This window comes from Spermophilus citellus, assembly GCF_964194105.1.
Source record: "Spermophilus citellus genome assembly, chromosome: 4".
NCBI classification, from domain to species: Eukaryota; Metazoa; Chordata; class Mammalia; order Rodentia; family Sciuridae; genus Spermophilus; species Spermophilus citellus.
The window spans coordinates 52,581,922-52,599,672 of NC_138185.1; the positions used below are offsets into that span (position 1 = coordinate 52,581,922).

Below are 17,751 nucleotides of genomic sequence, written 5' to 3' on the forward strand. Positions count from 1 at the left end.
CTCATTTGACCCATGTCAGGGCACTGAAGCCCAGAGAGAACCACCTGGTGACTGGTCAGTGGCAGAGTAAAAGTTTGAAGCCAAGACTATACCCCATGATTAACATCAGAAGTACTCAGGCAGCCCTGGGAAGGCGCTGGGGGAAGGTTCCTACTCCAGTAGCCCAGGGCTGAATCACGTTGACCTGAGGCAAGGGGCTGAGGACCTGTGGGCATAGGATGCCAAACTCACTTGGGTTTACCTGGTACTTTCCCAGGTTAGCACTTAAAATCCCACTTCTGGAAACCCCCTTGGTCCTGGTGGACTGGAAGAGTGGGTCAGCCATGTGGATCGTGTGCCAGAAAGGCCATTCTGACCATCTGACCCATGGGCTTGTAGTTTTGGGAAACATGACCTGTCCCCAAGAGGATCAGGCAGAGGGGACACAAGCAAGTGGATGGAGGGCCTTTACACTTGGCTGCCTCCGGAGGGGCAGACTCCATACAGCAGCCTGTTGGTGGCAGCTCCTGTGACCCATAAGTGGCCTCACCCCTATCCCTCTGTGGTCCTGGTGCTGGAAGAAGCCCCTTTTGTCCTGAGAGATGAAAGGCACCCCAAGATCAGAGTATTCTGCAAATGGGCTTTTGGAGCTGACCCAGTGGAGCCTCTGCCCAGTGGGAAATGAATATGGGGAGACCCTGCAGCTCTGGGGGATATGTGTGCATGAAGGCTGTCCCCACCTCCAGGCAGGCTAAAACTAGAGCCATATTAAGGACTGGGGCCCTCCCCTGCCTCTGGACTTCTGCCCGACCCCAGGACTGCAGTCTGGCGGGGGCTCACTGATAATTATGTCCTCCCTGGGGCCTGAGGTGACTCTAGCCCACCTCGATGCAGCACCCAAAGCCTCCGGTATTCTGGATGCTGAGTCTCATTGAGCTGTCCCTCTTGGCACTGTGCATTATTGGAGGATGTTTGGTTTGAAGAAGTATCCCCCACATCCTTCCAAAGAGGAAGTTCTCCTTCTGCCTTCAGCATGTTGGCAGCCCCTCCTGTGAGCACCCTGAGGGTGACCCTGATGCTCAACCCATTGGTTCTCAGTGGCTCTCAGAGCCTGGCTTCTGACTCCTGAAATGGCTCGTTTATGCACAGGTCAGAGACAGCACCAGCCTATGGTGGGCCACCATATACACTGCCACCCGGGATACCCAGCTACTGTCCTGAGAATCAGGATAATGTTCATTCCCTGCATAGAGGAGACACTGAGGTTGAAAAGTGACTTCCTGAGGAAATGAGTGAATGACTGAGTGACCTGTGTTTATTGAGCACAATGAGGCTGATAGCTCACCGAGGCTGAGAAGTGTATTCTCATGAGCACACCCTCCCCGGGCCCGGGCACATTCCCACCTTTCTGCCCAAAGTGATATCTAAGACCCTCCTGTGACTCTTGTGCCCATGCTCTTCAGGGCCTGAAGAACCAGACCCAGGTGAAGCTCAACATCGTCAGCTGCCCCCCAGTCACCACGGTCCTCATCAAGCGGCCAGACCTCAAGTACCAGCTGGGCTTCAGTGTGCAGAATGGAATCGTGAGTCTACTTCCCCACCCTGGGCTGCCTTCGCCACATGTGGGGAAGCTGGGTGATGGTAGCTGGGTGATGGTAGCTCTTGTCTGGTTGGAAGGCCATTGGGCACAAGCCACATGGGGAAGGAATTTTCAGCGGATCCCTGGGTGCTGGCTCAGCTAGAAAAGGAGGCCAGGAAAGGAGTGGTCCCTAAGCCCTGCCTAACGCACCCATGTCCCAGTGATAGCTAAACTTAGCAAATGTCTGCTTAGGAAGGGAGGGTAGCAGACTTTGCTAGCAACCGTAGCTTGAATACACACAATTAATAGTGATATCAGACTCACCATGCTCCACAGATGCATGATCACTCATTGGTTCACCCCTTTCTTCATTGTTCATTTACTCATTCAGTGATTCAGGAGACATTTGTGAAATATCTTCCCTGAATCAGGCTCCAGGTCAGACACTAAGGAGGCAGGAGGGCTGCCTGGAGGAGGTGTTCCTGGGCTTGAGTGAATACTGGGCTGGCCAAAAACCTGTGCCTGCTCCCCAGGCCAAAGTTCTTCAGTTAAAAGTTTCCCACTTTCTCTTTGACCTAAGTTCGGTTGGCATGAGTTTTTTTCCCTTGGTGTTTTCTTTCTGCAAAGGCCCCAGAGGACAGTGATGTGGCCACTAAATGAGTATAGAAGAAGTAGGGGGACCAGTAATACCCAAATCATTTAAAACAGCCCCGAGTGTTAAAGAGCTGAGGAGACATGGTAAGGAGGAAGTGGTGTCAGGGTGAGTGGGGAGGATGTGTGTGCTCACCAAGGGCACAGAGGAAAGACACGGGGAGAACATTCTAGAAAAACAATTACAAATGAGAGAAAATATTTCTTACTGTGAGTATGTAGGGAGTCCCCTGGCCTCCACATCTGCAAGCTGTGTGGAGGCTACGCTGAGCCTGGGACTTGTCCCAGGACGTCAGATCAAGGTCCACTGCTGTTGAGGTCACACAGCCGGTAAGGATGTGCAGAACAGAGGTCCAGAAGTGGGAGCCGAGAGACAAGGAGGGTTGGGGCCCTGGTTTGTGCCTTGTGAGGCTAAGTTAAGGCAAGAGGAAAAGAAAGGTAGTGCTGTGGCCAGCCTAAGGACAGAGCCGTGAGCCTCAGTCAGGGATAGCCAGGTAGGGCCAGGTGACCATGACAGGCTACAGGCTCTCTCCCACCTACCTTCCGGGGAAGGTGCTGGAGGTCCCGCAGCAGCTTCCCCACTGGGAGGAAGGGTGAGTGTGAGGAGGCATTCGGGAGACCTGATGGTACTGGCTTCTCTGGTTCAAATCCCTTGCCCCAGGGTCAGAATGTGACCAATGGCTAGGAGACTGTGGCCTCCGCTTCCTGCCCACCAGTCAGTGCCTGGCCTGGCACCTGGGGCTCCTGCTGCCCGCCTCCCCTGGCCCTGCAGCAACGACTCTCTTCCCTGGGCCTCCCTGCCCACAGGTCTCCCTGCCCCCAGTGCCTGAAAAAGCTCCCTTGAACCCACTCCTACCCTTCCCAGGCCCCCAGCCCGAAGTGCTCACTCTGCCTGGCCAGGGATGGCCAGGGGCCATTGGGATAGTGGGAGATGGCTGGGCAGTGAGTAGGGAGTAGGGAGTCCTGGCGAGGCAGTGCCTGGGCAGGGTGGTAGAGGGCACCTACTAGCTAATGGCATTTGTCGGCTCTGCCACCGACTGACTGTGGTTTCTGCCTGATTACTGCAGGAACACTCCCTGGGGCAGGTGGCAGGGCTTCATATTCAGGTGAGCAGAGGCGAACTATGTTACCAGCTCTAGGGCAGCTAAGTAGGACTGGGTGTGGCAGGGGAGGAGAGAGAGAGAGAGAGGCCCCTGGACACCCGTCCCCCGCTCTACCTCCCTTTTCTTTAAACCTCAGCTCTTCTAGGACATCTATTTTTCTTTTTTTTTTTAAAATAATTATGGTAAAATACAAGCAACATAAAACTTACCATCTTAGCCATCTTTAGGAATATGGCTTACAAGTGTTACGTATATCCACACGGCTGTACAACCAGTCTCCAGGACTTGTTTCATCTTGCAAAACTGACACTCTGTCCCCATTAAACAATGGGACCTCCCCATTTCCCCTCCCACAGCCTCCATGATATTTTCTGTCTATAAACTGGAGTACTCTAGGTACCTCATTATAAGTGGAATCGTGACATATTTGTCCTTCTGTGACTGCCTTGTTTTACTTAGCATAATGTCCTTGAGGTTTATCCCATAAACAAGTATCAGAATTTCCTTCCTTTTTACAGCTGAATAATATTCCACTGTACGGATGTGCTACGTTTTATTTATCCATCCATCCCTCCATGGACACTTGGGTCACTCCCACCTCTTGGTGCCTGTGAACCGTGCTGTGGGCACATGGGTGTGCAGCTCATCTTTTCTACAATCCATCTAGTCTCAGCATCTCAGTCTCTCCAGTCCACCTGTCTGGGGTCAGTTCCAGGAACCAGGAAATGGAATCCCCCACCATGGACAAGCATATTGAGGGCATCCTTGGGGCAACCGGTGTTTGGGAGGGTCCAGTTAAAGAATGGCATCATCTGTCACCATGTCACAGAAGAGGACCTAGGAACGGGCAGGTGAAGTAACTTGCCCCAGGCCTCCCAGCTGGAAAGTGGCAGAGCAGGGACAAAGGGAACACGCCCATTGCCTCTTTGCATGGTGTCAGGGTGTCAGTGGAGGGTGCATGTGTGGATTGGGAGCACCGTGACCAGTGCAGGACTCCTATGCTTACATCTAGGGCCCAGGGTTTTAAAAAGCAGGCATCAGAGATGCCCACGAGGCCCATGATCAAGGCTTCAGTTCCGGTCCTTGAGATAGTCCACCCTCCCGCTGGGCCCACAGGGAGCAGAGCACCCACTGGCTGCTGCGCTCCATGGAGTCAGGGGTCCCCTGTGTCTCCTGGAAAAGTTTGCCCACATCCGAGCTGGTTTTGCATAAGCACCTTTTCCATTTGCAGCCTCATTACTCCTGAAGTAACAAAGCATTAGCAGCAAACCCCTGATGATCCAATTAATGCTCTTTCCAAATGGATCCGCCTCTCTCTTCCCACAATATCTTCCAAGAAATCAAGAAGCCTCCAGCTTGGAGACCATCTTCTTCTCCCAACGTGCACAACATGAAGTTAGAATATGTCACAGTCTCAGTCTCTGCAGGGCGAGCCTGGGTCGGCAAGACCTCTGCCTCATGCATGTTCCCCCACCCCGCACCTCCTGCTCCCCTTACTCATCCCCGGATTCTGACAGCTTGTGTGTCGGGGTCAGAGTGTGTTCTGCCAGCAGCACCCCTCCTAAGGCACAAACCCATTTTCACCCTCTTTGTCTTCTTTTCCCCTTTGGTCCTCTTTTCTCGAGTCTCCATGAATAGATAGACAGCCACCACCAGGGACTCAGTCAAAATAGCCCTTTCTAAGGAATGCCCTCTTCTGGCCAGGCCAGAGGAGTGACACAGGTGATCCTGAATCACCTTCTTCTGGATCGTCAAAGAACTAGTTAGTTTTGACACAAAATACACTAAGTCATTTGGGGGAAAAAAAGAATAAAATCATTCCTTAATGCTTGTGTAGGGTCTGTGGGCCATCAGGGAAGCAAAATTCCATCGGACACAACCGTTCTCCACTTTTCTAGACGACCATAGCCACAAACACAGCCTCCCGCATTCTACCCACACCCCTATTCCCTGGAGGATCCCACTCTGGCCCAAGAGCCTGGGTTCCCCAGGTAGTAATCAGACTCTGCCACAGGAGTCCAGGTGGCTAGGTGGCAGCAGCCTTGGGCTGCAGTATCGGTCTGCACCTGTGTCTCCAGCCAGCACAGAATGTCTTCTTCCAGAAATGGAGAAGTCCTGAGTGCAGGGAGGGACAGGCTGCAGGAACCCTATAGGATCCTCACACATGGGCTCCCTTTGGAAAGACCTGTGTTGGTGACCAGGCAGAACTCACAAAGTAAATGGCAAACAGGAAGCATATGGGGGCCACTAGGGCCAGCCTGTGGGCAGTGGACGTTTAAGCCTACATCGTTCTTAAAGAGATGCACTTCCAGGTGCTGAGGGAGAGGGGCAAGGATAGGCTGGTGGAGGTGCTCAGATCAGGAATTAGATGGGGGAGGCCACACCAGCCAGCGCTCTGACACAGGTGGGGCCTTCCCCAAACTCCCAAGTCTCTGGGGCAAGCAGGGAGTGATTCACTTCCGGGCACTAAGAGCCATAAGGTACAAGCTTTCCATGGGTTGAAAGGGCCCCGCTTTCCTGCCTGAGATCTCCCGGCATCCACACCAGCCTCTCCTGTGGACAGCTGACCCTTGACCTTTTAGGCTGTTCACTCTCCTGTGTTCCAGAAGCACCTTGCTTGGCCTGAGTCATGGTTTCCTGCCTTTTAAATATGAGGACCTGTCAAAAGTCATAAAAACACCAATGAGATGGTAGCTGGGCTGTTCGGGTTCCCAGATAGAGGAAATTGAAGGACAGAAAGCCATGATGAATTCATTGAGGCTCTCAGATGATGTCATGTGTGTCCCTAGGCAAGGGAGGACAAGTCACACCTGCTTGGACCTCTCACACTTGCCTCTGGGCCCGACCTTCCTCATCTGCAAACTCAGAGTTCCGGGCAGTGATGCCAACACAGTGCTGGGCACGGGGTTGGACACTGTCCCTGTGTGGCCCATGTTGCCAAGGGGCTTCTGAGGGCTCACTCATGCTGGCTGAGGTGTCTGGGATTGGGGCAGGGGCAGGGGGTGGACATGAGAGACCATGTGGGGATGGGATTGCCTTCCCCTGAACGATGGCTAGGGTGCAGCTGGCAGAGAATCATCCAGAACCTGTACCGACTGTGCACAACACTGGCCCCCCACCCTCTGCCAACACCAGGAGCAAAGGTCACAGATTCCACCGTGGGAGGATTGAAGACCTGGATGGTCCCCCACTCACACCACAGCTTTGACTCTCTCTCCTTTCTCTCTCTCTCTCTTTTAACATATTCCAAATCATAAATGTCCCTTCATGAGTCAGGGAATTACATGTAGAAGTATTTGTCAAGTAAGGCTGTTCTCTCGGCATGAGTAATTTCTGTTTTCCCATCTTTGGGGACATGGTGGAGCCCCTGGGGATGTGGTGGGAATGTGCATGCTGACCCAACCATGTCTACTCAGATCTGCAGCCTCATGAGAGGGGGCATCGCCGAACGAGGTGGCGTCCGTGTTGGCCACCGCATCATCGAGATCAATGGGCAGAGTGTGGTGGCCACAGCCCATGAGAAGATAGTCCAGGCTCTGTCCAACTCTGTTGGGGAGGTAAGACTATGCCCATCTCCCCTCCATCCCTTGTCATTTTCTTGTGGCCAGAGTCTAGGGGTATCTTGGCCCATGCTTCTTCCATGACCAACATTTAACCCCATGGGATACACTAGGGGATACATGATGTGCTTGGGAAAGCCACTGGTCCCCACCCAGGGAAGTCTACCCTTCTTGGGACAAGGAGACCCTACTGGGACCTTGGACATACCTCTGTGTGCCAGCTAGATATTTCATGTGTGCTGCCCACCTTGACCTCTGAGAGACACCACCTCTCCAGGGGCCACTGGGCATATGTTGGGCAGGCCAGACTGGCTTCTACCCTACCAGTGCCTGTCACAAGGATGAGCAGAATGGCAGGCAGTGCCTGGCCGTCCCTCCTGGCTCAATTGAACAAAGCAGCTGAATGTCTCTCAACAGACAGGAGGGCAAAGGCTGGGGATGAAGCTCCTTTGCACAGTTTCTGGAACTGAATCCTTCACGTGCCATTTGGAACCCCTCTCCTCTGCTGGGCCAGCCCTCCAGGGCCTGGGGCTCGGATCACTGTGGCATTGGGTTTGCCTCCTGCCTGCTGCCTGCCCTCTCAGAGCAAGACTCAGCCCTTTCCTTCCTGTCGACTTGGAACCTATTCCTGGTCTAGTTCTTTCTGGTGTCATTTCCATGGCATCAGGAGGATGGTCCAGGGTACCAGGGGAAGGGCACAGATGTCCCAAGAGGCTCACAAGTGGGCAACATATCTCAGTGTGACGAGCAGGAGGCCAGCATGGGAGATGCCGCAGCACATGGGGAGCAGGCCTTCCCGTTGTGGTGTGGTACAGAGGTGTGCATGAATGTGGGCGCGTGTGTATGTGTGAGGTGTGTGAAGGTGCACGTGACAGTGTGTGTGTGAATGTAGATGAGTGGGTGTGTATGAACGAGTGTATATGAGAGTGTGGGTGTGTGGGTATGGGTATTAGTGTACCTGGGAGTGAGTGAGTGTGGGTGTGTTTTTGTGAGGGTCTCTGTGAGTTTGGGTGTTCACATGTGTGAGTATAGGAGTGTGAGCGGGCCTGTGAAGGCAGTCATTGAAGAAGGGTGACAGTCTCTTTGGGAGAGGCATGGGTGATGGCCCAAAGAGTAAGGCCGAGGAGAGCTGGAGAGATAAGTGGGGAGAGGGCCCAGGCAGAGTTTGGGTTGCACACTGAGGGTCCAACCAGGCTCTGGGTGGTGTGTGGTGCTCCCCCGGTGGCCATGTGAGGCAGAGGGCCTGGACTCCATTTTAGAGTGTGGGTGGGGAGGTGAGCTATCTCCAGGTCACCCCTCAGATCCCATCTCCTGGGCCACATCAGGACACTCAGTATTTTGTGAAACTGCTGAGGCTGAGGGAGGAGGCACATTCCCCCCGCCCCGAATGGTGGTGGCAATGGCTGCCTCTATGAAGAAAGAGAGGGGCTGGGGAGCTGCCATTAACTTCCCTTTACAAATGGCTTCCAAGAAAGGAAAATCCAATTTTCCTAAGTAGGCGCTTGGAAATGGCTGCCCACACGGGAGCAATCAGCCTCACACCCACAGAGAAATCAATCCAGAGGAGAAGCCAGGCTGGGAGCGGTGAGAAATGATTCCCACTCCTCAGACCCCAGATGGATTGATTTCAAAGAGGCAGGAGAATGGGCTGTGAGGTGCTGGAGTCCCGTCAGCCCCTGCCGGCCGCAGACCTGCTGGCTGAGCTGGGAGATGAAAGCGCTTGCCTGCGTTTTCCATCGTGCCTGAGCACGTTTGGAAAATTAGTCACTGATAAACAAGATTGAAGTTTGGATGAGCCTTGGGGGGGTTGGGTTTCAGACTGAAGAATTGCCCAGAATGAAACTTCTGATGGAAAAAGCCTTCCTGGGGTGATGGAAGAGCCAACACCTGAACAGATCAAACAAATGTTGAAGGGGCAAAGGTGGGAAAATCTTATCTGCAAGTTTTACCTATTTGCATTGGTCAGACCAGGGCCCGAGCCTGTTTGCCTGAGGAAGGCCAGACCTGGGTGGGATCAGCGGCTAACTCCTGGTAGCCTCTCCCTGGGCACTGGGCATGGGCAGAGGCCAGCAGCACCCATGCCAGCTAGATATTTCAGAAACAACACCCACCCATAGAGGCAATGGGCAAGGCAGACCCTCCGGCCGGAGCACAGCACTCTGCCGGGCTGGGAAGGGCTGGAGCTCACCTTCTCTTTGCTTCCAGTGGCTTGGTGTTTGCCCCCCAAGACATGCCTTCCGTCCAGTGTCCTCAAGGAGGTTACGGTTGGTGTCCCTGGGGAGCAGCCTCATGCCTTCCTTATTTTATGCCCATCCTGTTTGGAGCCAGGTGGTGGTGGGGGGGGGGGGGAGGTCAGGCACTGAGGGTTATTCCCTAAGGGATTCTGAAAGGATGATGGTCTGAGGGCAGCCCGCTCCTCAGTGAGCCCGTCCCCAGCCCTCCAGAACACCGGCCTAGTGGGCAGGGCTCTCTTGGTCTCCCCCTCACTGAAGCACAGTGCACGCCCCACGGTTCCTGGGATGCTCCAGCCTTCCCTCACCCGAGTAGGCGAATTGCAGACACCCTTAAAAGTCCAGTTTTCCACCCTCTTGATGTCAGCATGAGCTGAAGGGAAAACTAGCGCTTGACTGTGTGAAGACAGGGATGGGGAACCCAGGTCTGTCCGCACAGCATGTCCTTCTTCCTTCACTCTGAGGCACTGGCATTCTCCACAGGAGGCTCTGGGGAGATGCTCACCTCTACTGTTGGTTCTCACTTGACTGCACCGAGGGGAGCACCTGTGGGGAGTGGGTGAGCAGCTCATTCTCCTGTCTCTGTTGACAGATTCACATGAAGACCATGCCTGCTGCCATGTTCAGGCTCCTCACGGGCCAGGAGACCCCGCTGTACATCTAGGCCCATCCAGCCTTTGCCACGGAGCCGGGGTCGCCAGGCAGGCCCACCTGGACCCAGAAAAGCAGGATGCCCCTTGATCGCACAGCCCAGCCAAGAACACTGGCCCCTGAAGGGTGTGCCCTTACCTCCTCCCGGTTGTTTTTATTTGATTTTTGTTTTGTTTTGTTTTTGTTTTTTTGTTTTCTGCCAAAAGGGGTTCTTTTTTTTTTTTTTTATCAAAGGAGAGTCGCAGGAACAAACCTTTGTAAAACATTCAAGTATTTTGCCACATTCTGAACTGTTTTTCTCATTGTGACTGGCAGGGGTGTTCATGGGTACCTCTGGGTGGCATAGAAAGTGTGTGTCTTTCTTCCCTGAAGTTGTAGAACACAAACATGGGGACCCACTCATGCCACCATGAAGGGAGGCCTCTGAGGGACACAGCACCTGCAAGGGGGCAAGCAGCCCTCTCCCGACCCCTGGGTTGATGGGGGTGCCACTGGAGCCCCGAAGAGCCCACACAGCTGACTCTGCTGCGGCTTCCACAGGAGCGTGGGCAGCCCGGCTCCCAGGATGTGACTTGCACTAAAAAGTGTGGGAACATGTGATCGATTGTAAGTATTTACCAGGAAAGGAGATATTCCTGAGTTCAATAAAGGATGATGGTCACAACATCAAAACTCCATATTTATTTAGAAAATGTTACCATTTGGACTTTTATTTGGGCAAGCTGTTCTTCAGAAGTTTAGGGGTTTCCCATGTCTGGTGACCACACCTGCTTCTCCTGTCCCCCTCCCCCCTTCCGAGTCATGGAGTCTCTGTGAACTTACCTGGGCACCCACCCTCCTGAACGCTTCTCCACGGCAGGGCCCCCTGCCAGGTGGGAACACTCTCACCATCCTGCCAGGGAGTCTGCCCCCTGTTTAAAACCTAACTACACAAACACATCCACACACGCTCCTCTCCAACAATCCAAACCCACCAGAAAACTCCACCTCTGCCCTTCCTGAGGCAACCAGCCATGAGCGCTAATTACGTGGCAAGCGAGACGCCCCCGCCATGAGCAGTGTTAGAGCGTGTGTAGATGAAGGAACACATCGTCCGGTTCGGTTCATTAGAGATCAATGTTAACTGACATCGTTTTGTCTGGAAGTCTCTTTTTTTGGCCCAGGCCTTGAAGCAAATACACTGTGACTTAAGAAGCCTTACCACGCAGTAACTAAAGCTTTAGGATTACTGTATTTGAGGAGTAACCTGTGTGTTGCATGCAGCTGACCTTAGGAAGACTTCGTGCATCTCACTAATAAACCTGAAGTCATGATGGAAGCTCTTTGTGTGGCTGGTGTGTTCACTGAGCATCATATGTCCAACTGGCCTCTGGTTCTCACTCTCTAGTGAGTGGCTCTGCAAGTCTGCCATATGGTGACAGCATCCCTTCCCAGTCTAGGGCCTTGGGAGCTCTTGGCCATGAGGTCAGAGGATGCATGCTAAGGTCACCAGATCTCGTGTGGGCCAAACCCTGCAGCACCTGGAAGTGTCAGCAGTCGTCACAGGTCACCAGGCTGCTCTGGGTTCTCTACCCACCTGCCCCAGGTGAGAGACATGGCCACAAGCTACTAACTGAATAAGAAAGAGATGGAGACTTGGGCTTCTTTGGATTTAAATATCAGTTGCCTCCAGGAGAGGTATACACATATGTTCACGCACACACGTGTGTATGGGTATGATACAGAGTCGAAGCACCACTCCCAGCCCCCTCTTTATACCTTTGAGGTCCTTTGCAGTTGTCTAGGGCACTAACAGGACTCAAGCAGTTCTTCTGTCACATTCTTTTCTCTGTGGTATGGTCCTGGTGTCACTTGGCATGGGGAGGCCATGGAGTGAACTTGGGCTTTAGTCAGAAAGTCCAGGGAGGGGACTCAAGCTCTACTAGCCTGGGGACCTTGGCACACAGGACCCCTTCTCTCTGGCCTGCTCACAGCAGTGCATGCTCTGCTGATCGGAGCTACTCACCAAGCACCTTTGTGGCCTGGGGTTCTGGGGGAGAACAAGTGGTTTTTCTTACCAGGCCCCCTGAGGGATGCTAGCTAAGCACTCCGTTAAGCTCCTCCTTGGCCATCAGGGCATGTAAGAACAGTCTTTCAAAGTGAACTCTAGCTCCAGGCCTTCTTTCAGAAAGGATGCATGGTAGAGTCAAAGAAAAATGTTCAGTAGGAAACTCTGTTAGAAACGGGAGGCAAAGAGTTGAAAGCTCTGTGCCAAGAAAAAAAAAATGCTAGCAGGGATAGCACCATCTTGGGGAATGCAAAGAACCGTCATAACCTGAGGAGAAGCAGGGGAGGGATCGCAGCTCAGGCAGCCCAAGGGAATATTCCTGCAGTGCCCAGGTCAAGGCGTGTGATGGGCTCCAGGGAGGAAGGCTATGGCTAGCAGATGACATGGGGGCATGACTCCCGCCAAAATGATACACAGTCAAAAAAAAGAAGAAGAAGAAAAACTTTGAGCTGTGGCCCGTATTCTCCCAGAAGCCCTCAGGTGTTGCCTCCACGGAGCGGCAGGTGTGGGTCAGTGTGGATGGGACGTGCGTGCATCGAGTGGAGGGGACTGCCTTTTCCTCCTGAGCTCCTGCAGCTCAGTCTCTCCAGGGGGCTCCTAGGAAGCACAGCTGGGCAGCTCTGGGTGCCTCCCACTCCCCAGCAGCTGGCAGGGAGCCCAGCCCAAGCCCTCAGGACCCTGCTCTTGGCCAACGGTGCACATAGCCCTCAGCCTGTCTCTGTCCCAATTAGACCTCAGACACACAGAGGCCAGAAATACTTTTTATTAAAACACTGATCATTATTAAAACACCTTGAGGTACATTAAATAAATACGACCGTTTGAGTTGTACAAACAGGTCTCTGGTGGCTTGAAAACAATTTTCTTTAAATTCTGCCTTAGCAGCTTCTGTGAGTTGATACAGCAGAGGGGAAAGAAAAGGAACATCCATCTGAAATAAGCTTTCTGTTACATCATGGTTCATCACAAGTTTTAATTTGTGTTTATCTCTAGCTCAAGGAGACCTTGAGTGCTTGTGAAAGATGCCCCGAACCTTGTTAGCCATAGAGTTGGGGTCCAAAGTTTGCCCACCTCAGCATCCTCACCCTCCCCCCCCCAAAGGCCAGGGTTAAAGGTGGTGTCCCAGTAGCCGCCAGCCTCCTTTGGGTTCCTGCCTAGGTCCCAGCCATACCGAAGTGGGGAAAGTAACTTCTTAAAACAGCCATTCAGGCCTGTTCCAGATACCAAAACAGGAAACAGGAGAATAAGCTTCCAGATGGAAAGGATGCACAGCAAGGGGCAGGAAGCCAGCTCTCCCATTGGCTGAGAGCCCACATGCTGCTTGGAGCCTTGGAGGCCTGCTGCTGGAACTGCTACCACCAGGATGTTGCTGAACTGGATCAACGGGACCAGAGCTGAAGTTGCCAGCACACTCCCAAGTGGGCCTTACCAGCCGCTGTGCCTTCTGGGGATCTTTCCTGGAAGCCTGGAGCTTTGGCCTTCCCAGTGTTCATGTGGGTCAACCTGGCCTTGAGAGGATAGGCCAGGCTTGTTTCCATGAGGCAGAAGGTTCTAGCCAAGTGGCATCCAGTTGGATACAGTTTCTTTATCCACAAAATAGAGTTGTTACGACAGCAAATACAGAACTAAGTGTGAGTGGGTATGTGTGTGGATGGCACTTTCTGAACAATGCCTGGGACTGAAGGTTTTAGGACAGCACATCAGTCTATGCTTGAAGGAAGGTACAGCCTGAGGCAGGAGACCCAAATGACAGATGATAAGGCCCTGTTGCAGAGAGGCAAAGTGAAGGACACAGAACACCAGGATGACTTGTCCCCTTACCGCACAATAAAAATACCCCAGAGCTTGAGTCAGTGTCATGGGAAGTAGTCTTGGCCTCAGTCAGACTGTAAGCAGGTCTGAGGTCTGCATGGTTTATCCCAGCCAGTGGCAGGGCTCAGGGACACTGCTGTGTACACCCCCCACTTGCCACTGCCTGCCCTGCCAGCAGGCACCCCCCCCCCCACCCCGCCTGCAGCTGGCTATGCTCTGGCTCACCTCAGAGACCGTGAAAATACTGCTATTCCCGGACTAGGACATCAGGATGTAAATACTTTGCTTTGCCCATGGCTCAGGGGAAGCCATTCTGAAAAACTATCAATTAACTTTACCTGCAAAGGGACTTGCTTCAAAAGCCCTCACTTGAGAAAAATTAGAGAAGATTTTCCATTTCATAGTCTGAATAAAGTGCTTATAAACTCATCTCTAGTATGTCTCTTGTGGGAAAGGAAGATTGCTGTCAAAAGGCCTGATTCATATATTTTGAGCTCAGTAACTTCAGGGAGGCAGCAACCAAGGACATTGGCAAAGCAATCAAACCATTAGCAGCTGACCCTGGCTGGGGGGTTCCTATACCATATTTGTGTTGGAACCCTCCTTCGACCCCCTGACCCACTTCCAAACACAGAGAAGTGCCCCCAGCACATTAGATGAACTGGAATTAGAGGCTGAGGGATGGAATGTGGGATATTGAGGTGTGGGGGGGGGGCTCAAGAATAGGCACAGGCCATGCAGAACAGAGAAGAGCATCACGAACCCCTAGCCAGGCACTGAGCAGTGGTGGGTACTCTCCGGCCCATCTCTTGCACTTGCTGTGCCAGGCACAAAGGTAAGCTTTTTGCCCAAAGCAGGAACCACTGGCCACAGTTGGGGGACTCAACAGCCCTATGTACTAGTGACTACTGTTTTGTATGGTCCAGGTACAGGTGTTTCCTGCACAAAGAAAGTTCTTGTGGATAGTGCTGCTCTAGGGCCATTGCTGAGAAGTGACGGCAGCTGATGTTGCCAGAAAACAAGGGGCAAGGGTGGGGCAAGAAAGTCAAAGGTGGCCAAGTTGGCCAAAGGCAATCGAGTTGGACCCAAGCTGGGCTTGCTGCTTCTGCATGACCAACACAGAGAGAGCTCTCATAGAAATATGCAATGCAGATGTGCCTGCTGCCACCTGGCTGGGGGAGGGATAGTGCTGGGTCATACCTTAGCAGGAGGTATACACACCCTGGAGAAAGGGGCCCTGTGCCCAACCCAGGTCAGTGAGGTGAGCTTAGATACAAGGGGAAGGTGCTTACTGCTATTTGTTGACTCTGGTTTAAGGACAGGGGACCATGGAGAAAGGGGAGCCTAGGGAGAAAGTGGGGATGGCAGCTCACAGACGGAGGCCCAGCTGAGAGGTCCAGGAGACAAGGAGATGGCAGGTGCCTTAAAGCCCTTGCAATACCTTCCTGCTTCCCAGGGGTGGCAGGGCCATGGTGAATCCCATCACGGTGGATTTGTTTGCACAATAGCTCTGTAGCCCTGTGGGCAAAGAGTTGGGCTCAGGGTGCCATCTGTGCTGAAGTTACTTATTTCCTTTTAAAGGAAATAATAGGCCGTAATAGGATAAAGGTTTCATTAAAGAGAGATACGAACCACAGGGGAAAATAGTCCCATTATGGAATGACATCCTCTATCCACTTAATACTAAACTACATTGGGGATGGAGGAGAATCCTGCTTTCATGTCCCTGATTTGGAGGAGATGTAGTGTCTCTCAGTGACATGAGTGTCACCTGTCATGTATTGGCATTCACGTAACGCTGGTCAGTTCAAAGTGCTACATGCCTGATGAAAACAAATTCACTAAGGACACAAGAGAATCATCATTCCGAAGTACTGGAATGGGTAACAAATGCAGTTCCCAAGAAGACCATTGATCAGGGCCACCTCAAGAGAAGGAATAACAGTTGCCCACTAGAGCACCCCGACATTTCCGGGTGGTCTCCATTTGTCCTCTGCCAAGCTGGGCCAAAGGCTCCTCCCAGTCAAGCATGGTATCTTCTGGCAAGAAAAGGCTGTGCTTGACACCAGTTCCGTCAGTGTCCCGTCCAGATTTCTGGTTGCTTCATAGCTGGTCCAGGACTCCAGCACCAAAGACGGCCTCCTCTACCGGGTTCTCCTCAGAGGTGACTGCAGAGTGGATGGTGCCCACCACATGCCTCACCTCTGGAGGGAGGGCACCGTTCGAGTGTTCCAAAAACTTAGCCACCAAAACCCTGGTGTCTGCATAGGCCTTGCTGTCCACTAAAGAGGGTGGCCGCATTTTCGAGACCATCTGTAAGGCCTCTGGCTTTGACTGTTGGTCAGTTTTCCAGGTCCCAGGGTCCCTGGAGGGTGAGAGCTGGTGCTGATAGGTAGCCATGACTGAGCGAGATGTGGAAACTAAAAATCAAGGGAAAAGATGCAATTTGAAAACAACCAGGAAAAAACAAAAAAAACAAAAGGCATCTGTTGAGTTCTTTACAAAGCAATAGAATCATGCTGTGGACATGCTTTCTGCTGGGTTTCTTGTTTCTGATCTGGCATCTGGGCATGGCCCTATTTCCTGTGCCCCTCCCTCCCTTCTCAGCCCAAGGTTAAGCTGGTATTAACCTTGAGGGCTGCAGCCTCCCAGAGCTGAAGGACTAGGATTGGGGGCCAAAATGCGAGGTAGGCCAGGGAGAAGAAAGGCAGGTGCTGGGCAGGGAGCGGTTTTATCTGCCTCACAGCCAGAGTTCCTAAGCCAGTGCCCTTCTCAGCCTTCCCCAGCTCCATGACCTTTCCCTCTGGGTCTGATCACTTGCTGGGCCAGAATTGTGGCACCTAGACACAGGGTCTGCCTTAAAATCAGAGCTGGGGAGTGGTAGAGGGGCAATGAGACCCCCTCCACTATGTCAGTCATAGAGAGCAGCCACTTTTCAGGGTCCTTCCCCCTCTGCCCACCAGGTCAGGGGCTGGAAAAATGGCTCCAGCTCCCCACAGGGCTGACTATCAGCTACAATGCATCATATATAGAATAAGCATGGGTCAGATGGCACCTTGAACAAAGCCAGGCCCAGGCAGTCAGCTGAGATCCACTCATGGAGGACCACATCAAGGCCCAACTTGTTCAACGCTCTCTACGTCATTCCAAGTAGACATTCTGAATGAACTGTTCTGGGGTCTTTTTGATGGCAATGAGCAAGCCCAGGAATTAAACATGAAAAAGTGTAAAAAACCTCCAAATCAACTCCCTAAAATGCCATCAATAAAGTAAAATAAGCAGCCATATGCATATTAAACTAGTTGTAGCACCTGATACAGCTGCACTCAGAGAAAGAAAGAGAAAGCAAAAGAGAGGAAGAGGGAGGGAGGGAGGGGGGAGAGAGAGGAAGAGAGGGAGGGGGGGGAGAGGGGGGGAGAGAGAGAGAGAGAGAGAGAGAGAGAGAGAGAGAGAGAGAGAGGGAAACACATTCCCAGGTGACATTGAGGGGAGCTGAATTTAGAGGCAATGCAACTAAGGACCTAATGCAGCTAACTCATACCCCTACTTCACAGCAGGTAGATGTCAAGCATTTTAGAAAAGAATTACCTCACCTGTCCCCAGAGTAGCCCGAGACAGTCTTGTTTCAAGGTCCTGGCTGCACGAGGCAGAGTGTGAAGAGGCATCTTAACCAGAAGAGAATTCAGTTAACACATGAAAGGGAAAAAGGAATTATTGATAAAACTATCTCAGCCTGCCTGTGGCTAACACATATATTTTAGATGCCAGACAAGCAGGAACAAACCAGTCCATGGATGAAAGGGGAGCAGCCATGCATCTCACCAGGCCCACTGTGGCTCAGGTGGTGTCCAGGTCCTCCTACCCGGGACCTACAACACTCCTCACACAAGCCCTGAACTCTTTCTTCATCAGAATTGCCTCTGAATCTGAGGTTCCCCAGGGACCTGTCAGACACATGCCTTTGTCCTATGGAATAGAAACAGTCTCATGTGGCTGAGAGGAGCCAGAAGCAACGGGCTGGTGTGTGGGACGCAGAAAAGAAATGGTGATTGGATTTTCCCTCATTGCCACCCCTTGGATGTCATGATTTGCAGACCATTAATTTCAGTGAGGGGGAACAGGCCAAAGGAAGCCAGCA

At 52.5% G+C, this 17,751-nt stretch overlaps 2 protein-coding genes across 2 annotated transcripts in view; one reads left to right on the forward strand and one right to left on the reverse strand.

The window, feature by feature from the left end:
• The window catches only part of APBA2 (amyloid beta precursor protein binding family A member 2), a 260,706-nt gene extending 250,173 nt beyond the window's left edge, over positions 1 to 10,533 (forward strand). The window contains exons 13-15 of the mRNA XM_081291943.1: positions 1,443 to 1,562; positions 6,729 to 6,869; positions 9,696 to 10,533. Of these exons, the coding sequence (XP_081148069.1) occupies positions 1,443 to 1,562; positions 6,729 to 6,869; positions 9,696 to 9,767 (333 nt within the window). The 3' untranslated portion in view covers positions 9,768 to 10,533. The remainder of the gene's footprint in view (positions 1 to 1,442; positions 1,563 to 6,728; positions 6,870 to 9,695) is intronic.
• Positions 10,534 to 13,833: 3,300 nt separating this feature from the next.
• Positions 13,834 to 17,751, reverse strand: part of ENTREP2 (endosomal transmembrane epsin interactor 2) — a 450,066-nt gene continuing 446,148 nt past the window's right edge. Inside the window, exons 10-11 of the mRNA XM_081291850.1 lie at positions 17,207 to 17,278; positions 13,834 to 16,033 (exon numbers count right to left, since the gene is read on the reverse strand). Coding sequence (XP_081147976.1) covers positions 15,717 to 16,033; positions 17,207 to 17,278 — 389 coding nt within the window. The 3' untranslated portion in view covers positions 13,834 to 15,716. The remainder of the gene's footprint in view (positions 16,034 to 17,206; positions 17,279 to 17,751) is intronic.